This window comes from Pogoniulus pusillus, chromosome 30 (genome assembly GCF_015220805.1).
Source record: "Pogoniulus pusillus isolate bPogPus1 chromosome 30, bPogPus1.pri, whole genome shotgun sequence".
Lineage (NCBI taxonomy): Eukaryota > Metazoa > Chordata > Aves > Piciformes > Lybiidae > Pogoniulus > Pogoniulus pusillus.
In genome coordinates this window covers 13,462,542-13,484,622 of record NC_087293.1, presented here as the reverse complement: position 1 = coordinate 13,484,622, position 22,081 = coordinate 13,462,542, and the positions used below count along the sequence as shown (strand labels likewise).

At 47.1% G+C, this 22,081-nt stretch overlaps 3 protein-coding genes and 1 long non-coding RNA gene across 5 annotated transcripts; 2 read left to right on the top strand and 2 right to left on the bottom strand.

Annotated features, from left to right (window-relative positions):
• Window positions 1-546: 546 nt before the first annotated feature.
• On the bottom strand, window positions 547-9,144 carry LOC135188781 (uncharacterized). Its single transcript, XR_010307831.1, has 3 exons — window positions 8,850-9,144; window positions 1,765-1,944; window positions 547-1,008 (listed from the first exon to the last, which is right to left on the bottom strand). It is a non-coding gene; the product is annotated as an uncharacterized LOC135188781 (long non-coding RNA).
• A 275-nt stretch (window positions 9,145-9,419) lies between these two features.
• Window positions 9,420-10,767, top strand: LOC135189048 (cytochrome c oxidase subunit 6A1, mitochondrial). Its single transcript, XM_064169021.1, has 3 exons — window positions 9,420-9,542; window positions 9,894-10,033; window positions 10,504-10,767. Exons 1-3 carry the CDS (start codon window positions 9,440-9,442, stop codon window positions 10,582-10,584), a joined length of 324 nt encoding a protein of 107 aa, XP_064025091.1. The 5' UTR covers window positions 9,420-9,439; the 3' UTR covers window positions 10,585-10,767.
• A 153-nt stretch (window positions 10,768-10,920) lies between these two features.
• On the bottom strand, window positions 10,921-14,102 carry TRIAP1 (TP53 regulated inhibitor of apoptosis 1). The gene is made up of 2 exons (XM_064169023.1): window positions 13,820-14,102; window positions 10,921-13,208 (listed from the first exon to the last, which is right to left on the bottom strand). The coding sequence occupies exons 1-2, from the start codon at window positions 13,964-13,966 to the stop codon at window positions 13,125-13,127; spliced, it is 231 nt and encodes a 76-aa protein (XP_064025093.1). The 5' UTR covers window positions 13,967-14,102; the 3' UTR covers window positions 10,921-13,124.
• Window positions 14,071-17,177, top strand: GATC (glutamyl-tRNA amidotransferase subunit C). 2 transcript variants are annotated; one of them, XM_064169020.1, is made up of 4 exons: window positions 14,071-14,299; window positions 14,659-14,822; window positions 16,003-16,106; window positions 16,491-17,177. In XM_064169020.1, the coding sequence occupies exons 1-4, from the start codon at window positions 14,114-14,116 to the stop codon at window positions 16,547-16,549; spliced, it is 513 nt and encodes a 170-aa protein (XP_064025090.1). In that variant the 5' UTR covers window positions 14,071-14,113; the 3' UTR covers window positions 16,550-17,177. The 2 variants fall into 2 exon arrangements, with proteins under 2 accessions (XP_064025090.1, XP_064025089.1); XM_064169019.1 differs by having other exon boundaries at window positions 14,656-14,822.
• The last annotated feature ends 4,904 nt before the right edge of the window (window positions 17,178-22,081 follow it).

The window sequence follows — 22,081 nt, the reverse complement described above, 5'->3', positions numbered from 1 at the left end:
TCTATGAACTCTAAACTTGTCTTCTTCAGCCCCCTCTTCCTTCTTCCATCAGTGTTCTGCAATTTGCCAGCCTCCTTTATGTCTTAGTTATGTCTGCACAATGTGAGGCAGGCAGATCCATGTGCCCACAAACAGAAAAGCTCCTCCAGCTCACAATAACTCAGCAGGCTCCTATGATTTCCAGAGGCTGCATTACTGTGTGTCCATGTCTGTTGTCAAATTACTGCCTGGACACAGGCTCCATGGCTAACCTCAGCCTTACCTCAAACACGAGCCCTCAGAAACACTCATCTTCTCCTGCAGTCTTTCTTACACAAAGTTATGTAAATATATTTGACACTTCTAGGAAATAAAGATCATGCCTGGCAAGTTATGATTTTATGTAGTCTTTCTGAAACCTCCTGAGAGTGGCTGTGCTCCATGGCAGGCATCTAAAACTCATCAGAACAGACCTGAAGGGTGGAGAGTCCTGCCCAAAGTTTTTAAAGGAAAATGGAGCTAAAAATCATACAACCCCCCAATCTTTCACATATAGCAGAGGCTGTGTAAAGTCTAAACCTAGTTTATTTTTCTCTTTAGTGCAAGTTCTGGCAGTCCTAGGACTGTTCTGACTTCTAGCTGCTTGTCACAGCTACAACCAAGACAAGTGCTTATGATGCTTCTCCCAGCAGTGAGGAAGAGCTCCAACTACAGTTACTCCAACCTTAGCTGCCTTCCCCTTAAACTCCTCACCCTGCCCTACTCTGAGACAGTGAAAAGACAATAATAATAGGAAGCTGTCCTTAGAGCTCCACAAACAGAACAGTTATTTTCACCTCCTGCCTTATTTGAAGCCCCGTACATCGGAAAGCTGACGCGCACAGATCACACACAGACCTGCAATTGAGGCAAGATTTTCTCCAGTCACAGGTGCTACTGACTGTAATTGCTGTTGTCTGTTTCGACCTTCTCCTCGAGGTGTCTCCACCTCCCATTACAATGTCACAGCAAAAGAAGTTCCCTGGTGATCTGCAAAGAAGCAAAAGAGCAAGTGGCAGGACAGAACTGACATTGTTTATATGACATGAAATTACTTCTAAATCAACAACTCACAGAAAGTAACCCTATTGTGCTAGAAGATTTCTCTGACAGACCCTGCTTCTAACAACAACATTTTGCATATATAAAGCACTCTAGCCTCAAAATGCTTTAGAAGTGCACTGCTATTCTTCAGTTTTGTACAGAAAAAAGTGGGGCAGAAGGCATTTCTTACGTCTTTCTTGAAGCAACTGACATTTTACCACCAGAATGAAGAAGAGAGGCCAAGCTGTTACTCAGTTAACCTATGTTATTTTAAAGCAGCCCTTGGATTTACTCATTTCAGTGTAGGCTGGGTAGAAGGGGCACTAAAGCAGAAAGAAACATGTGTCCTATGTCTTAACCTGAGATTTTCCTTGTGGAATGTCAATAAGGATACCCTGCAACCCTAGGTTTTTCCATATAGCCATAAAGCCTTCATCCTCTCGACTGTGCTAGTAGCCAGGATAACCCCCAATCCATATTCTGTGCCCAGTATATGCTGCAGGAGGCAAAGATAACAAAGGCTGTGACAGAACTCTATCATGGAAGTCCTTTTGGGCCCCATTTCCATCAGCCCATAAAAGGAACAGCCTGGACCCACATGCTGGGCTCTGCTAAGGCTGCTCCAGGCTGCAGCTCTTCATTTGCAAAAGAAATGACCCATTCATTTCTCTCTGACCTCTGCAGACACTTCAGACTGCTGACCTCATCTGCCGAATGGCCCCGCCACTGTGAGCCTCCTCAAACAGGTGCTCCAGGACTAAAACTTCTGTCTTCCCAGGCAAGCAAACTAAGGCAGCTTCAGGAATCCTCTATCAGAGCTCGGGGGCGGGGGGGGCTGTTGTGCGCAGGCTGGGAGTATTCAGCCCTCAAAGCATCCATTTCCTATGCAGAAAAGCAGAGGCCACGTGAAAAGGAGATAGAAAGGAGAGGATGTGAATTAACTGAGTCAGCTAAAGCTAAAAAATACACTTGTGTGCGTGCAATTGACGACACAGATCTCTTCCCTGCAACCACTGACAGCCGCACTTTGTAACAGCGTGTGGCAGTACAAGCAGGTCCCGCAGCTCCTGGGGAGAGCGGAGCAGCTTGGGATTGGGGTGCGACTGGAGCGTTCCTGGCTCTGCAGCGATTTCCAGACTCAGCTGCGTGTCAGGGGATAGAAGATGACAATGCTACTTCAGCAGGGGAATCCTGTGCTTGCATCCCACTCCAGGGAACGCTCATCACCCACGCTAACTTTCGGTAGTAAGGCTGTGAATGCCAAGGTATCACAACCCTTGTTGACTTTTGTTCTTAACAACCCCATCCTAGAGATAAGATTACAACATTTCGCAGCTAAGGTCATAAAGGCATTCAGCAGCTGAACTGGGAATCCAGTGCTGGTTTTTAAGTCCAAGTTCAGAGCTTTGCTCACTGGACTAATCTCTAGACAATAACGTTTTCCTGCTTGGCAGAGAGGTGGGAGCTGTCAGGTCTAGAATGTTGTGTTCCTCAGATGGAGTCACAGTACAGGCTAACAAATTCTCAATAAAGTGGCAAAAAAAAATAAAGCAAACTAGGTCAGTTCTTCCACTGGTCTCAAAAGAACACCCAATTATCAGAACGAACATAACCATCTTTAATAAGTAAGCAGTTTTGGAAGCTGAACTTTTTGTTCCCGGTGTCACACAGCCACCGGCTCTTGCTACTGGCAGAAGAGGCCTGTGAATCAGAGCCCGAAGTCTGATGCAAGAGGAACTTGGGCGTCTCAAGCTGCTTTCCCCAATAGAGAACAACCCTATTAGTTTGAGAAAGTCCCCTGCCTGCTTTCTCTCTGAGTAATTAAGAGTGAAATCCTCCTCTCAGTGACCCCAATGCTCTCAGCCTAGGCTGATTTACACATGAAAGGAACCCTCTGAGGGGCTTTCTCCCTTTCACATTCACAAGCAGGCAGGACCTATAAATAAAACCTTTCTGAAAACAGGAGCTTTCAAAAAGGTCTGTGTATGTGCACAAATGTATGTGAGAGAAAGGGAATGGATGTGTGCACTCGAGAATGCCCGTGTGTTTGCATGCATATGTGAAGAGTGGGCGAGAAGAATGTGCATTCACACAGCAGCCCAGTGCAAACAAGTGTACTCAGCAAAGCAGCTACACAGGTAGTGAGAACCCTTGCAGGAGAGAAACGGCATCTCTAGGCTGCCTTCCAGCTAGCACCGTTCCAGGGGATGCTCACCTGAGTCAGCTGTCACTCGAGTTACACACGGAAAAAAGAGCAGAGCTAGACCCAGTGGTGCATATGAGAGCATGCTGGTGGTGCACTTATCCCTCTACAAAGCAGCAAAGTGCTTGCAGAACAAAACACCACTGCTTTGGGTATAACGAGGCAGGTAACAGAGAGTTGGGCTTCGTGGCATGTTTCCCAGGGCTCTGACGGAGATTTTTAAAGGACTGCACCTTCTCAGCTGCCCAGGACAGAGAAAACAGTGGTGTATTTTCCAGAGCTGTCACTGTTTGAAAGAGATTTTTTGTCCATTGCAATGCAAAACCCCTCAAGGTTTGAAAAAATAAACAACAAAGGTCAGAAAATCCGAAAGACTCTGACTGCCTTTATGGGAGCTTATAAACACAAAACCGCCCAGATATGAATCTGCGCTCTCCCTCCCCCGTTGCCCTGCTCGCCCATGTGCTTGCGCAGGCAGAATATTCCCCTTCCATGAGGCCTGAGAAGGACCCTACACAGCCTACAGGAAACTGGCAGTTAGTGTGACCCTGCCCTAATACAAAACAGGTGACAGAGAGCTCGGAGCTCAGCCGGGTCAGACCACAAGGTTTCAGAAAGAAGGTCCAGATCTGTCAGGCTTCGTCCCTGTAAGAGGACGCTTTTTAAGACCTGGCAACAACGTGATAATTTGAGAAGTGCAAAACTATTTCACTCCACTACTCCCAACTAGTAGAATCATTTGTTCACTGAAACTGTGTCGGTGCTCCACACCATATACTGCACTGGCACCACTGGAGCTGCACCGCCGCTTGGTGGGAGACTGCAGGGTGAGAGGTGGGGAGGCCAGAGGGGTGCTGCACCCTGCATCGTTCCGCCTTCATCACTGTTAATCACAGCTCTTAGATCTCTCGTCTACCCAATTCTCATGCAAACACGGAGAAGCACGCAGAACAGCAGCACAAAGCCAGAGCCATAAGGAGCGCAAAGCCTCACAGAGGTGCACAAAGAGCAAAATGTCTCTGCTGCTAGTTCAAAAAAGTCTTCCCAGCAACTTGCAACTAAGCAGGAGTGCGTGAGCAAGGCTGCAGAGCTCCCCTCCTACCGAGCTCGCAGCTAAAGCCCTCCCCCAGTTCCCAGGGTCTTCAAATGAAGATTTGCATAGTACTTCCAGATCATTCTCGAGAGCAGGGACAATGGCTCTCTCAACGCCCTCTTCCCCCCTCCCTCCCTCCCTTACCAAGCTGATAAAGCCCTGGTGAAAAGGGGAACAAAGGATTTACAGATGGCAGAATATTGATTTCTGCAGTTCCAGGACAACAGGGAGAAGATGAAGAATCCCCGAGAAACTCTCTGAAGTTCGAGACACAAAACGCCAGCACTGCGGCACGGACTCGGCGTTTGATAAGATACTATCCGAAGGAGGAAACGTTGCTATTCGAGAGGGAAGGGATGAGCAGGTCCCTGAAAACTTGAAAATGCAGAAGAGCTGAGATTACAGTGAAATCCCGGGGAGCCTGCCTGCTGTCCCTATAGCTCCTGGGCGGAGAGGCGCTTCCAGCGACAGCAGTTTGCCACCAGGCGGGCCCGGCCGGCACTGCTCCGGCAGCCTGCGGCCGCGGCTGGCCAGACCCAGGGCTTCGGCGCAGCACAGCCTGCTGCGGTGCTGCCCCTGGCCCCTTCTCCTCGATGGCCACCACTGTAGCTAGAGAAAATAAGAAAGAGAGTCTTTGGGAAATGGCCTTTGACTCTTGACAGTGGAACCTCCCTATCTCAAACATCACTGTGCTTTAGTTAGGGTCAATACCTGAAGGTTACAACTTCATGCCTTCACAGGCACTGCTGTGCCAAATAGACACAAACCCAAGCTTGATTTCATGCTGCAAACATTCATCTTCAGCTTAGTGAGTCAGCTTCACTTCTGCTGAACGCCAGCTTGCTGCAATCATGCCAGTTTTGCTGAACTGATCAGTGAAATGATCCGAAGTGTTCAAACCGGGTGCTGCAAACCCAGCGGGAGACCTTTCCTGGGCAGCCGAGTCAGGCTATAGGAGTTCTGGCCTGACTGCATCCCGTCCCAGCACCACACTAAAGGCAGCCTTCTCCAAGTGCTACCAGCACTTACTCCCACCTCCCTTTCCTTGTATTAGCGCTAACTTTGTAGCGTTTCCACACCCAGAAGGCTCCCCCAGGCTACTGGACCTTGTGGAACAATATATTTGTTGAAGCTTCCTCAAAAGGCTGGATTTAAGGCTGCAGTTTTAAATGTGACAAGCTAGTTTCTAGTTCAAATGTTATCCCCTCAAACAGGCAGCTCTGAGGAAACTCACACCAAGACCCTTCTGCAAGGCAGCAGTGCAGACCAGCGAGTGCAGGAGGGGTTCCCATGCCACAGGCCAATAACCCAGACAGCTCTGTCTGTTCAGCCACCGATATTTCTCTCACACCTTTGTGAAAACACATGCTGTCAGGATGACTGCAATCACCACAGTGACAGCAGCTGTTACTTACTGCACAGTTAAACATATTCCGTGCAGCTACATCAAAACGTCCTTCACAATGCCTTTCAATACCACTGGGTTTCTTCAAAGACCTGGCTGTCTTATCTCAACGAGAAATTTTTCACAGGGATCCTTTGTGTCACCAAGAAGCAGTGAATCACATCCATTAGACTCCTGACACAGCTAACAGAGATTAATCACAACTGTTGGGATCATAAAGCCAAAGAAAGTCTCATTTAAAATCAGCATAACTCAGACTGCAGTGAAGCTGCCACCCTATGGAGGTTCAGGACAGACCTGAACCCCATTTCTGTCAACTGCCTGGTGCTCCATGGATGGAAGAAGAAAGAAGGAACTTCTTTTAACCTTGGTCAACTGTGCTGAGAGTCATCACTGCTACGTACTATGACCATCCTCCAGGCAGAGAAGTGAAAGGCAGGGAGAACAAGAGAGAATCACACCTTGCTTGCTCCTATCTCCTACTGAACACCTGCACAGGCTTTTCAGGCTACTGCAGCAGCACAGCTCAAATTATTTTCACTTTAGAGAACATCTTTCCTCATCCCAAATATAAATTTATTTCTTGGTTTGCTAGTATTTTTCTCTTTCCTTTGTAAATACTAGTGTCTGTTGCTTACAGTTCTTTCTGCTACAAACAAGAGTAGTTTTGTTTATGTAACTCCTGCTATAAAAATCACCATTATTTGCTTTAGGACACACAATTTAATCTTGTTTTCCACAAGTATTACACAAAAGAATTCTCCTATCTTCTTCTCCCAAGAAAATTCACACACAAATTTTCAAATGTCTCATAAGTCTGAATCCAAATGATAAAGGTGGAGAAAGGCAAAAATCTACCTCCAGTGTAGACAAAAACTTAATCACGGAACCACTGAGGCTGGAAAAAAACTCAAAGATAATCAAGCTCAATCTTCTGCCCAGCACCTTCAAGACTTAGGACCATGTCATGATGTGCCACATCTACTTGTTTTTTTAGCACCTCCAGAGATGGTGACTCCACCACCAAACTGCTCCAACACCTCACCACTCTTTCACTAAAAAAACAACAACAAAAGCTTCCTAATGTCCAATCTGAACTTCCCTTGGCACAGCCTAAGGCCATCACCTCTTGTACTGTTGTTCCTTGGGAGAAGAGGCCAATACATTACTTTACTCAGCACAGGAACTTCGTTTCAATTGCACACATTCCTGAAAGCATAGCTCTGCCTTTTCCTACTTCCATTCCAAATTAATGACATAACATTCCCAACCTCATCCAGTCAAGCTAACGTAGGTGCACGTGATGAGCCACAACGGTCTCAGATCTGCACTGTACAAAGTGTGCCACATCAATGGAGACAAAACTCTCCTGTGGGTACACACACTGTCACAAAGTAATGACTTCTCCTTTCAGTATGGAAGCAAGACTTTTTTTAAAAGTATTAAAGGAAACAATATGAATCCAAGTTAATGGGAGAGGCAACTATGATTTAAATAACAAAGATAACAGAGAAACCAAAGATTGAGTCCATCATCAGTAAGTTTGCAGATGACACCAAGTCAGGAGCAGTGTGGCCAGCAGGACAAGGGGAGTTATTCTTCCCCTGTACTCAGCACTGGTCAGGCCACACCTTCAGTGCTGTGTGCAGTTCTGGGGCACTCAATTCAAGAAAGATGTTAAGGTACTAGAACATGTCCAGAGGAGAGCAATGAAGCTGGTGAGGGGCCTGGAGCACAGCCCTGGGAGGAGAGGCTGAGGGAGCTGGGGGTGTGCAGCCTGAGGAAGAGGAAGCTCAGGGTAAACCTCATTTCTGTCTACAACTACCTGAAGGGAGGCTGTATCCAGGTGGGGTTGGTCTCTTCTGCCAGGCAACCTGCAACAGAACAAGGGGACACAGTCTCAAGTTGTGCTGGGGAGGTCTAGGAAGAAGTTCTTCCCAGAGAGAGTGATTTGCATTGGAATGGGCTGTCCAGGGAGGTGGTGGAGTTGCCATCCCTGGAGGTGTTCAAGAAAAGACTGGATGGGGCACTTAGTGCCATGGTCTAGTTGACTGGATAGAGCTAGATCTTGGAAGTCTCTTCCAACCTGTTTGATTATATTATTCTATTTAACACTTCACACTGTAAAGATATAGTAAACATACAACTGAGCAATAATTTAAGGTCAGGGTATGCTTCACAACAGCCTTCCAAGATCTTGGCCATCTTAGCATTCCTAACATGCTACACAGCAAGCCTGGACACAAGCCCTGCTCCTGGTGAAAAAGGGGAAATGAATCACAGTCTCCAGCAGCAAACACAGCTTCCCACCATCTAACCAACCAAGCTGTCATGGCACCTCAGCCATGCTACATGCTTGGACAGAAAAGTGCTCTGTTTTGTGGGACCAAGGTGAAAAGTTACCCTGTGCCAAAGCAGCACTGTGTCATTACATAATCTCAAATCAGGACTGACCTCTTGCACCTCCCCTTCCATCTTGCACTGTTAACTGCTTCATATAACAAAAACATCCCAATGCATCTTGATACAATGATAACAGAACTCCTTCATATCATTCCCTGACAGACCAAACCTCACCAGCACCTCCTCCTGAAAGCTCTGGGAAAGCTTTTGCTCTGCTTTCCCATTCTGTTTCAGCCTCTACACGCACCCTCACATTTCACTGCTGGGTTTTAAAGTGTTTGAACATGTATTTTCCACCTACCAAAGGTCAAACCACCAGGCTCCAATAAAGAATAAGGGCTAGGTATTTTGAAACTGTGATTTTCCAGATCTTGTGCTCACCCAAATGATGCTGAAATAGTTTCAGCAGAGTCATCCAAAGAGTCCGCATCATTAAAAACACATCAGTGGCTACAAAACTATATGCCATTACTGTCACCACTGAAACAGGGTTTGTATGCCAGTGATGGGGTTGGTCCCCACTGTGAAAAAGCCATGTTAACCTAACAGCTCTTCTCTGCTCTTGCATAGAAGAAAGTCAAACACAGCTGTGCAATCGCTTCGCAGGCAGGAAGCTCCGCAGAGAATACCAGGGCTGTCTCCTAGGTCACCTACACTGAGTACAGCCTCTGAAACGCACTCACAGCTATGCACAGCTGGAGACCTCCTCTCTCAACTTTCTCTGTCCATGGCGCTTCCTTCGGTTCTGCAGAGCTGTGCGGCTGCACAGGTCTCACCCCGCGCAGCCCTTCAATCAGACCCGCACGCACCGCTGCCAGCCGCCACAGCCGCCCCGCTGCAAAGCCCTTTCTGTGGCCAAGCCTGACAGCCCCATGGCACCGCCACAGGCCCCTCCAGGGGACCGACCTCCTTCGCTCGGCTCCCCTCGTGGCCGTTCCGGCTCTCGCTGCACCCCGCTCGGGGAGCGTTTCGGCCGCGCTGTCCCACACCCGCCCGACCCCACAGCCCCGCAGCCGCCCAAGGCAGCCCTGCCCCTCCCTGCCGCCTTTATCTCCCTGCCCCTCCCCACCCCCGCACGTCACTCGCGGCCGCTCGCGCCCGCCCCTCACAGCCGCGCACGCGCAGCACGGCGCCCGCAGCGCGCGGCGCTCAAGGTCAGGCGCGCGGCGGCAGCGCGGTGCGCGTGCGCGAGTGGCGGCGCGCGCAGCCGCCGTGTCCCCTGCCGGCCGCCGTCCCTGCCACTTCCGGTGGGTCGCCCGGGGACGCGGAGGCGATGGCGGCGCTCGGGAAGGTCTCTCGGCTGCTGCTCGGCGCCGCCACCCCGCGCTCGCAGCCGGGGCGGGGCATGGCGGCTGCGGCCCACGAGGGTGGCGGAGGTATAAGGGGGATCTTCGGAGCGCGGGAGTAGCTGGGGCCCGCGGGCGGTGCGCCGCTGCCCTTGACAGCCGCTGCCCTTTGCTTCCAGCGGGGCTGCGCTGCAGAGCTGGGGCGCTCGGCAGGTTCCGGCGGAGGGCAGTGAGCTGCCCTGGGGGAGCTGCGGCTTGGGCCGTGAGCCCAGGAGCCCCCGAGAGAGAGGAGCTCTCCCTTTTAGAAACGGGAAGGGGAGACTTTGTGCTCTGACAAGGGCCATGGAGCACAATTCCTCTTTAATTGCATGTAATGTGCTCTCAGGTCACTGACGTTGATAAAGTGGGGAGTATTCTATTTCATGTAATGTTTCCTATTAGCCCGCCTGTGGAAGATGTTAACCTTCGTTGTGGCTCTGCCCGGTGTTGCTGTTTGCATGCTGAACTGCTACCTGAAAGCACAGGAGGAGCACGAGAGACCCGAGTTCATTCCTTATGCTCATCTCCGGATCAGAACCAAGGTACTTCCCTCTGCCTTTTTTTTAAGCCCTCTTTTTCTTTATTATTGTACAGTTTCATCTGAGAACTACAGCATCTCGTGTTTTCTTGTCTTTTATGTGAGGTGCTGCATATGTAGCCATGATCTTAACTCATGGCTGTGTTTCTGAGAAGCAGAAGAGTTCTCACAATGCAGATGAAGAACCGGTGGTATTCACAAGCCCTAAACTAATGCAGATCTAAAACCCAACAGAGAAGAGGTTCCATAGTATAGTACAGTTGATGTTTGAGTAAGAGCAAAGATGATTTTGTCTGGAGACGGTGGCTTCTAGCTAAGATGGACTATTTTGCAAGAGCCCAGGAACAGATGCCAACTTGCTTAATTTGTTAGCCTATTGTCTGAGTACTCTTGAGTCCATCTTGCTGTTGATGCCCTGTGCTATACAGATCACTCAGCTGCCCCTAGCTTACTTGATTCTTTTTCTCTTAACAGCGTTTTCCCTGGGGTGATGGCGTCAAAACTCTATTCCACAACCCCCACGTTAATGCTCTCCCAACTGGTTATGAAGATTAAAGATCCTGACCACAAGCAGAACTTTGGCTCTTCCTGTCCTGCATCACAATGTTGTGTGGGTGCCACTATTTAGGGAACTGTCATCTAAGAAACAACATTCCTTCTACAATGAAGTCGAATGGCCTTGTGGCCTCTGTCTGTGCTTGTGTAGAGGTCCTCTAAATAAACAACTCTGAACTTGAATTTAGGATATGACTTTTTTGTTAATCTGAGTCCTTAGAAGTTCTTCAAGACACTGAGGCTTCCCACAGGATACAGCATAGAAGCAGAGAGGTTTGACTGCCTGTTAATACCTGCTCCTGTACCTGATGACATCAACAGCAGAGACACACAGCACAAGATATTACTCAGTTTATTAATCATGTCTGGTTTAACTGATCACTGTGAACCCACAGCTTGCAGCAGATGAGCAGGTATCAGGCTAAACATTCTCCAGTTACAACATTTACTAACTCACAAAGGCAAATTTCTTCTAGCTTCTAGAGAGGAAGTGGCAGCAAAGATACTTAATGAAGCTCTGTGTGCTTCATAATGTTCATCTCTCAAACTTTCTATGCTGTTTGTGTATATGTTGCTCACAATGTTTTTCATGAAGTACCAGTCTAGTACAGCACATGTACAAAGCCTCATTACAGGTGCTAACAATGAAAACACAACTTCTGCTCCATTGCATACATCTATATTACATACTGTGTCAGAAACTTCTTAACCCAGAAGAGCTTAATTATCTTCCATGATTAATTGCAAACTCTAAAGCCCTGAGTTTATTCTAGTACTTTAATTTTCAAGTTTTTCTCCTCTGCACATGAACCATTTTCCAGTGCCTTCTGCAACTCTGTATTTGTGTGGTATGAAAGAGAGCTCCTTGTCTTGGCTGTCAGCAATACTGTTTTCCAAAAGGGACAATGCAGCAGCTGACTTGGTATCTTGCTGCTGAAAGGAGTGGGGGATGGCAGGTGGAATCTCAAAGTGGGAGCTGCAAAATGCCCTTCTGCACATTTCAGTGCAATCTATTTGCTATTAAAATGCCTGCTAAAATAAGCTTTTCTGTGTTAACAGCACAGAAAAAGGCACTGATGGGTACAGTTGGGTTTAAAGCTGACAAAACCACTATGTTTATTCTTGCACAAAGATCATAGAAAAGCAACAAAAAACCCTAAACAAACATGAAAAAAGCTGTATACTTCAAAGTCCCCAAAACTGCTGTTTACTGTGCTCTTATACCTTTACCTTACCTTTATTTACACCTGAGTGACCCAGCAGTTTAACACTTGCTTTTCCAGTGCCACATGTAATCCCTGTACTGACACTGCCCTACCTCTCCTCACTGCAATTCTAGAACTAGGAATTTGATTTCTCTTTCATCCCTAGGCCATAATATTTCACCTCTGTTGGTGTAGTAAGAGGACAGCTTTTCCTTATCCCTCTAGGAGGATCGAGAGAAGTCTCCTCCCCTGCCACAGTGCTCACAGGGCTATTGGACAGGGTGGATCCTGCTGTCTTGCCTCCAAACACTTTTTTCAGTTGATGCAGTTTAACAAGCTAGCACAAATATCTTCCCTTTGCTTTTGTTAGTGTAAGTACATGGAGTTCAGGAGCAGCTTGGAGAGCAGGTGAGATCCCGAAGCAACAGCTGAGGCATTTAATGCTAGCAGCTGTCAAGCTTCATCCCAATGTTTCCCTCATTCAACACAGGCTTCAACTACCACAAGCAGAAGTGTGGCAGTGACTGTGGCCAGCCTGGTGCTTTGTGGTAGTGTGGAAAGTACAGCCAAGACTGTACTCCACTTCTACTCCAGGAACAGATAATGTTAAAGAGGAGGGAATTCCAGATCAGGATTGTTTCAGTACCTCAGGTAAGTTCTGAAGAAGTTGCCTCTGCGCTGTGTCCACTTCAGCTTCTGCTTCAGGCCACCCTATCCCTCCTAGAAGTCACAGTCAGATTCTACTGCACAGTTATCTACTTGAACAGAATAGAGGCTGGTTACATCTATTTCAGTTGAGTTATTGCAGGTCCAATAGAATGCTTTTACATCATCTCTGCTGCTGATACAACTTGTTTTAGCCTCTCAGCATTATCATAAAGGAAACTTCTTCCACCAAAATTCAGCAGCAGAGAGACAAGACAGATTAAATCAACCTCCTTCATACTGCTTTTTAACAGTTTCAAGTGTTATATAAATAAGCAAGAAAAATCAGTCACAAAGCAACCACTGTGCCAGCCCAGTCTAGTAAGCATTCTCCCGTTAGAGTACATTCAATAGGAAGTTAGTTCAAATGGCTTTTCATGCGATCAGATGCTAAACCACCACCACCACAACTCCGTGTTGGATTACTGCATGATCCAGTCTTTCTTATGCCCTTTCCCCCCCCCCTTTTTGTGTTGCTTTATGGTTGCCATTTGTTTTTACAAGCAGAGACTTCCTGCTTGCCAGAACACAGCTTAATAAAGGTGTGATCTGGGTTGCATCCAGCTGCATGCCTGCTGATGTCATCTAGTCCAAAGGCCCATATTAGTGATTCCACCCATCCAGATGAGGTCAGGAGGAGTTCTCAGTTTTTCCTTTGTTTGGGCCCATAAACTCCAGGCCTTCAATGGGTATGTCCTTTTCCTTGATTGCTTTCTGAAAACAGAAAAATGGAACTCAATACATCTTTGTAGGGCTAAGTGATGTGACCTGTGGCACAAAACATGATCCAGAAAAAGTAGTCATGAAGAGTGGTTTGGACAAAGATTCAGTGAGAGTTGTTCACGTCTGGACTGAGAGCTCAGGCTGAGCTACAGCCCGGATCCTATCATGTGAGCACTCTGACTCTCTAGATCTAAAGAGAGTCTCTAAAGCGGCAGGCTCAGTAAGTTACATTAATGGCATCAGCACGAGATAGCTGTAAAATACAGTATGGCGTGGATGACTGAACCAGGAGACAAAAGTCAGAGCACTACCGTGGAGTGCCAGAGAGGTTCCTCTGGGGCTACCAAGAGAGCAGTACGGAAAATAACCCCGGTGGAAGAACGCCCGGGGCAGAAAGCGAACAGAGATAAAAAAGTAAGAGTGGAGCGAAGGCACTCGTGTGCTACAGCAGCGGCAGCAGCCTGGGGAGCAAGAGCCGGCCAGCAGCTACCAGCCCGGGCTGTATAGCCGGGGCAGCGGGAGCCGGCCCGCAGGTGCCAGCCCGGGCAGCGGGAGCCAGCCCGCAGGTGTCAGCCCGGGCAGCGGGAGCCCTCCGCACGCACCTGCACGCAGATCTGGTAGCGCTTGAAGAGCTGCCCGCAGGGGTCCCCGGAGCTCTCGCCTTTGAGGAACTTCTCGGCGAACCAGCGGTTGAAGCACTGGTCGTACTCACGCTTCAGCTCGGTGCAAGCCTCGCCTACGCTGTTCATGGCGGCGGCGGCCCGCACCGCTCCCTCACCGCCCCGCACGGCTCCCTCACCGCCCCGCACTCGCAGCGCCGAGCGCCGCCGCCCTGACGCGCTTCCGGCGCGGGCAGTGACGAGGCGCGGCGCCCCGGGCGCCCCCGTTACCGAGCCATGCCGGCGCCGTGGCTCGGCCGCTGGCTCCGCACGGTGCCCGGCGTCACCCGGGGGGTCCGGGAGGGACGGCTGCCACTGCGGGTCCCCCCTGTCCGGGCCGTGCTGATGGCGCCCGCCACGTCCCCCGGGCCTGTCCCGCCTGTCCCGGCGTGGCAGCACGGCGAGCAGCGGCCGTCTCCGCAGGTAGAGCAACGCCAGGGAGAAAAGGGAGGGGGGCAGGTACTGCCCCGGAATACGGCTCCAGGCCGTCTTTCCTGCCAGCCCCGCTCTGCCAGTCCCGCTCTGCCCCAGGGTGAGCTGCCCGAAGGAGCGGCAGTCGCGTTTTGCCCGAGGCTAGGAGGGAGATCAGAACAAGAAATACTTGAGTTCGAATAAAGTTAGTTTTCCAGGCAAGCACAAGAAATCAAGGGGTCTTAGCAAATGCAAGCTCGGAGTCTTGCCGTGTAACCAGTTTGCATTTAGAACCGGCTAGCAGCGCTGCATTGAACGTGCTCAGCTTTGCCCTTCTGTTTTTGTGTGCGTGTGTGTCTCTTGCGCAGCAGACAGTGACGGTGGAGGTGCTGGCTCACTTGGAGCACCTGGCCTTGGTCGATTTCCGTGATTCGGAGGGCGTAGAGCGGCTGCAGAAAGCCATCCAGTTTGCTGATCAGCTCCATGAAGTGAACACCGATGGCGTAGAACCAATGGATTCAGTCCTGGAGGACAGGTGATGAATTTCGTTCTTACCTGTTAACATATCAAACTCTTTGCCTTTGTAACTTTGTTTTTTACCCCTTGCTTCCCACCACCCTGGGAGGATGCTGCATGGGGTGCAAGGGGCATTTGGCCCTTTTGCTTACACAAAAGTCTTAACCACAGTTCTGCATGGAAGGAATCATAGAATGTCAGGGGCTGAAAGGGACCTCAAAAGCCAATCCAGTCCAACCCCCCTTGCCAGAGCAGGATCTCCTACACCAGATCACACCAGAATGCATCCAAGCGAGTAGCGTTTTGAATATCTCCAGAGGTAGAGACTCCACAACCCCCCTGGGCAGCCTGTTCCAGGGTTCTGTCACCCTCACAGGAAAAAAATTCCTCCTCATGTTTACATGGAACTTCCTATGCCTCAGCTTCCACCATTGCCCTTGTCCTGTCATCAGGCATCACCCAGCAGAGCCAGGCTCCAGCTTCCTGGCACTCACCTTTACATATTGATAAATACCAATGAGGTCACTTCCCAGTCTCCTATTCTCCAAGCAGCAGAGCCTCAGCTCCCTTAATCTCTCCTTGTAAGAGAGATGTTCCCTTCCTTTCATCATCTTTGTAGCTCTGTTCTGGATTCTCTCAAGCAATTCTATGTCCCTCTTGAACTGGGAGGCCCAGAACTGGACACAGTACTCCAGATGTGGCCTCACCAGGGCAGGGCAGAGCAGAGGGGCAGGAGAACCTCTCTCAACCTACTAGCCACCTTTCTGTCCACGAGTGCACATTGCTGGCTCATCATCAATGTCCCATCAACCAGGACTCCCAAATCCTTTTCCCCTTTGTTGCCTTCCAATAGATCAGTCCCAAATCTATACTGATAACCTGGGGTTGTTCTTTCCCACATGCAAGACTCTACACTTGTCCTTGATGAATGTCATTAAATTTCACCCTGCCCAATCCTCCAGCCTGTCCAAGTCGTGCTGAATGGCAGCACCTGTGATCCTTATGTGTAAGCACAGCAAGGATGAGCTCCCCTTCATGCACTGATCCCCAAATACCTGTCAGTATCATTCTTAGTTGTTTCATAATACTACACTACTTGTCTTACTGCTTATTTAAGATTAAAATCACGTTTAGTGCTAAGGCATACTTCCTACTTTATCAAATAGCTTAATGACAGGCTAATAATCTTTGTTCTTCAGGTGTCTGTATCTCAGAGATGATGATGTTACAGAAGGCAACTGCATGAAAGAGCTGATGAAAAATGCCAGAGAGAAAGTAGAGGAGTATTTTGTAGCCCCACCAGGTATTGTCTTGCTTATAAAAATCTCTTACTCTTGCTTGGATTAACTTGAGGAATATAACCCACTGTAGCTGCATCTACTTTGAGAAATACCTGCTAGTCATAAGGATATACTAAAATAGATCATTGTAGCCACCTGTATAAAAGAGTCTGCAATCTGCCAGTCCAAAAGAAGTACAGAAGCTAATCTTACTCCAAAGTTACAGCACATGTTGAACAACTAATTACAGGCAGTCAGACAGGTCTTAACTTTCTTTACTTCCTCAGGAAAGCTGAAGCTGCCTGTATATACTTAGAAGAAACTGGAGAAGCAATTTTACTAAGTTGTACTACTAGTAAGATGACTTAAAGTTGATCTCACACAACTTTCCTTTTGTTTTCTGTCAGGTAACATCCCTTTACCAAAGCTAGAAGAACGAGACACTTTTCTGCAGGGCTCTCAGTGAAAGCCCAGGACCCAAACACTGTTTTGATGGTTTATTTGGGAAACAAAGTTTTGTGCAATCACAGCTGAAATACCCTGCCATTGTCATCAAAAGAGGAGCACTTGCAAGACAGTGTACAGAAGAAAGAAGATGTAAGAGGTTTAGTAGTGCTACTGAAATAGTCTATCTTTAGGATGCTAAGGCAGCATGACAGGTGACCTTAGTGCTTTTATTTAACCAAGTGAATTTGATGTTAATTCTTAAAGATACTGAAGAGCCTAAAGGCCCTAAAAAGAGCTTCAAAAGGTAATGATGAAAAGTCCCCAAACAGTATATGTTCTTTTCTCATGAAGTTTGTCAAGAAAACAAGAGAGTTTAGACCAGTTTCTCATCTGTGGATCCTGTCTGCATCTGACCCTGTCAGAAGTAACAAAGTCTGGTATGGAGGAGGAATCCATCAGACTGCAGAGTATCAATGTAATATATGGACAGAACTTATCTTCATGATGGAAGAAAAGAGACTTTGAGAAGAGGATTTGCTCGAGTATTTTGTTTCCACTGAATATTGTTATGTCTTGCTCCATATACCTTGTGGCCTACCTTCTCTTTCCCACTTCATATTCTCATGAATAAAATACCTGGAATTGTACATCATTTGAGGAAGGACTTTTCAAGCACAGGTGCTCTAAAATAAATATGACCACTCTGGTTCTCTTCCATGTTGCAGGCAGACATTGCTGGTAGGAAGCTAGCGACAGCTTTATTAGATGAAGCAGTGTGATTAGCAGATACTGCTCTGGATAGAGCTTCTCCTTTGATCTGTTTCCAGCTCTACAAACTCATGCAAGCATCATCTCAGTATCACAGTTTTTACTAGCTGTAATTTGATTATAAAGATGATGAACTCTGACTTTAGATCTGAGAGTTGTAGAAACCACTCCTCTCTCTTGGGAGAATATTCTAGAAGCAAAATGTCTTTGAGCACACATCTCTAGACACTTTTCTTGCTGCTCAGTATTGGTTTTGGCTTAGAAAATTTCCATCTTGAGGGGAAAAGAGTCAGCCATCAGGCTTAGCCTCACATAGCAATCATATCCCAGTACCTCAAATTCTGTAATGACACAACTGGGGCAAGCACCTCAGCCACCAGCTTCCACATGGGATGTCATAGAAAGCTCAGGCACAGTAAAAAATAACTGTAAAACTGTAGCAAAGCACCAAGAACAAAATATGCTGCCTTGATACTGCCTTACTGGCTCAGAGGCCGGGAGACCGTCACAGGAAGAGGTCCTGTGCTGAGCAAATGGGGAAGACTGCTCTAGAAAACAAACATCACTGTCATCCTGGCAGAGAACACTAAAGCTTCATCCCAGAACCTCTCAGCAGTCAGAGGCAAGAGCAGCCAAAACTCACTGAGACAAACTAGAGACCTGCTGAGAGAAGGATACTGCAGCAAACTACAACCAGATAGTCTGGACCATTCACTCCAGGGTATAAGGAATGCAGTAAAAAGCTGAATAACACTTTTCTTCCTGGGTGCACATAGAGCTACAAGAAGCCATCATTGATTCCAGTAACTCCATGCCCTAGCAGATGGTGACATGCTAAGCCATGGTGGATTTTTTTCTCAAAAGTGCTAGAAAACATCCCTGATGTTGTTGTAATGGGTTACTGCTAACCACCGGTTCTGAGATTGCTGGAACAGCTCCTAAGAGCCTGATAGGAGAAGTAAAGAAAGCCTCTCTGTGACTGTGCAGGCACATGTTTCCCCTCGGGGCAGAAGCTTGCCTCATGAGCTAATCACTTGATGTCATCCAGCTTACACAGTGCATCTTCTCTATCTTTTTGCAGAGAAAAGCCATTACTCCCATCTTTCTGTACCTCTGCATAATGAACACCACCAGTGTGGTGCATCTGTCCCTTCAGCTCCTGCCAGCTGTCTGCTAGAGGAAGTCCTGAGCGTGGCCTTAGTAACTGTTTCTCCTGTGAGCTACATCTTGCACGTCCTTGCAAACAACAGGTAATATAAATTAGAGGGTAATGATAACACGTGCATTGTTTCTTAACATCTCAAAAGTCCACCAAGCACATTGGAAGTATAATTTGAAGAACAGTGTAAAAATACTAAAGAGTTTGAATAGTCCTGGTACCAGGCTCAGCCTTGACTGGCTTGCTTTTAATACCACATGTACAAAGTGCTTTGACAAGCTCCCTCTCAGGCCATTCATTATCTGCCATGTGTTTAATGGAAGACCTAGGCTGAGTGAAAAGGCCTACAGCTGTTTATGCTGGTATAAGAAACCACAGCTACTGGGCAGGAACCACTTTCACTCCGTACCCTGAAAGGCTGCATGTTTGGTAAGCTTTAAACTGTTTATATTTTGTGCCTTTTTTTTTAAGTTATTTTTTTCTGTAACTGTTCTTTTTTTTTTTTTTCTCCTCTCTTTTTACTTGTTTGTTTCTTTCTTTTTAGGTTGGGCTTTTTTTTTTTTTTTTGCATTCCTCTGGTGGAAGTGAGAGCAAACACTTGCCCCAGGCAGGAAGTGAGAGCAAACATTTGCCCCGCTCTTATTTGTGCAGTTACTTCAGTATTTGTTTAAGCTTCCATACATAATATACACCCATACATACACATGTCTACATATATGCACATGCATAAAACATATAATTACTAGGAGACTTGAATTCCTTCAAAGGTGTTGAATTAAAGTCTGTAACCCCCCTAATCCAACTCTCTGCAAGGCTGTATCACTTTATTAGTGGTTTAGTTTCAGGCTTTCCAAGATTCAGAGCCTGCAAATGCTGAAGATCTAAAAATACAGGAGCTCAGCCTACAGATAATTTCTGATGCATGTATAAACAAGGAAAGACCTCAGGTTAGCAGAGAATTCCCAGTTTGAGAAATTTCCATTGCTCTGTCCACCTTGGCCTCTTGCTTTGACCATCAGAGAGAGCATGGGCACAACATTACTTACCTAGGAAAAAAGAAGAGGAATTTGCCATGGCTGAAGAAGCTTCCAACCCAGTATATCAAGTAACTCTTTAAAAGCAACAGCCAAACAATTTGGACAAAGGTCCCACATTCCCAATGCAGCACTGGGTAAGCTTCAAACTGCTAATTCACTGCTGTTCCCATACCCAGATGCTCCAGTGAGAGGATAAGCTGCCTGATGCTTGTTCCCCACAGCCCAAACTGCATTCAAGGATGAAAACACACATTTCCTTAATGAAGGGGTTTGTTGCAACTTCACCACTAATAAGGGAATTACAGCCCTGACTCAGACACCTGACCCACCAAAACAGAAACCCTGGCAGAGGCCAGATGAACTGCCTACAGGCAGAGCATGTTAGTGCCTCAGCCTGCTCTTGGCATACCTTATGGTGTATGCTGTACCCCACGGGATGGTGCAAAGCCTCACTGGGCCCTGGCTTCACCCTGAGGTGGGGGTTGAGAAACCTTTCTTGGTGCCTGTTCACCTGCTTTCACTGCAGGCCCTTGACATGCAGGTGTGTCTGGGTCTGCGTCAGATCTTTACAGTGCTCTGCCACAATGCAGCTTATAAACCCTGGCAAGTGAATAAATACAGTTAAGGACCCATGTAATCAAAACACAACCTGTAAATTCCTTGTAGCTGCAGTGAGGCAAACATAGTGTCTGTTTGTGAAATAACTCCTCTCAGTGCTTATTGGATATGTCAAAAAGAAAAACAATAAATCTGCTTTCTTTAAAAAAAAACAAGAAAAGGAGGCCAGATTCTGAGATGATGTAAATGTGTCTGGTTTCCCTGGAGACCTTGGAGATAACTTCCACCTGCTAAGGTTTTTCCACTACTCTACAGACCTAGAACATATAAAATTGTATTAGAAGCCTGAGCATATTGATTCTAGGCTTATTAAGAAAATTTCAAGGTGGAGATTTCTTTAGTTTTATGAAACAGATGAAGTTTTATTGCTAATAATGATTATTCTGTGTTTTGATAGTAACTAGGAGCCCCAGGAAAAAATCTGTTAGGTACAGTGATTGTCTGAAGAGGAGAAGACTCTGAGGCAACATTATTGTGGCCTTTCAGCATATCTTAAGGGGGCCTACAAGAAAGCTGAGGAGGGGCTATTTAGGCTGCCAGGTAGTGATAGGACTGGGGAGAATAGAACAAAGGTAGAAACGGGTAGATTCAGCCTGGATGTTAGGAAGAAGTTCTTCACTATGAAACTCTGGAATGGGTTGTCCAGGGAGGTGGTGGAAGGCTTATCCCTAGAGGTGGTTAAGGCCAGGCTGGATGAGGCTCTGGACAGCCTGATCTAATGTGAGGTGTCCCTGCCTATGGTAGGGGGGTTGGAACTGGGTGATACTTGTGGTCTCTTCCAATCCTGTCTGATTCTGTGGTCTGCAACACAGAGTGAAAAAAGGCCTCAGCTGAAAAGTGCTTACAATCTAACCTCCATCTGCAAGAGGAATCTGATGATATGCCTTATCCATTACCCAATTTGCTTCCACACCTCCTCTACTCCAGCTATCATCTCCTATGTGTATTTGTTCTGCCTTCCCCTGCGGCTTTGCCCTGAGGGAAATTATACTTTTATCTTCTGCATTAACAAGCAAGGCTCTAATGTGCCTCTTTTAAGCTGTGTATCTCAGGCTTTAATGTTTCTCGTTAACGACGTGTATCTCACCCACGCTGACATTTCTTGCAGTCGTCATCACATCTGTTCCTTCAGCTAACCATTTCTTAATAAATGCACCGAAGTTTGCCTGCAGCTACCAAACACAGCCACCTCCTTAGAGATTCATGGGTGTTTCTGAAGATTGTCAAATGGTTCAGTTCTGTCAGCACAAAACTCTCTTAAATACTCAAAGAACCATTGCAAGTGCAGATATTAAACACAGCTCTGTAAATTAATTGCTTAGTGTGGCCTTGAGACTACTCAAAGCTTCTTCAAGTTGCTAGCAGCCAAGGTATCTTATGCCCTTTTATCTGCTGCATTAAACCAGGTAAGTTGCCTCCATTTCATAACTTTCAGAGTTGTCCCTAACACATGCCAGACAGACAGCAAAGCTGCAACTCTTACTTCTTCTAACAGGAATGCTAAAACCTGGGAGTTATTTCTGAGATGCTCCAGAGTGACAAAACTACTACATTATCCAGTTTTAATATTTTGGGGACAGTATATTCCTCTGACATTGCTTCAAAGCTTGCAAAAGCAAAAGGTGGCTTGCAGTTATGCTGCTTTTGCTAGTAGGAAAAACATTTGCATTTGGAATAAGATTAATTACTGCTCTTGAGTTTATTTCTACAAGGAAATGGAAGTCCCACCACCACTATTTGAAAACCTGCTTTTAAGTCATCCTGTGCTGTTTGTTCAGGGAGGTGGTGGAGGCACTGTCCCTGGGGGTCTTCAAGAAAAGACTGGATGAGGCACTTAGTGCCATGGTCTAGTTGATTGGATAGGGCTGGGTGATAGGTTGGACTGGATGATCTTGGAGGTCTCTTCCAACCTGCTTGACTCTATGATTCTATGATTCTGTACTTAACCAGTCACCCGCTGTGGAAGACT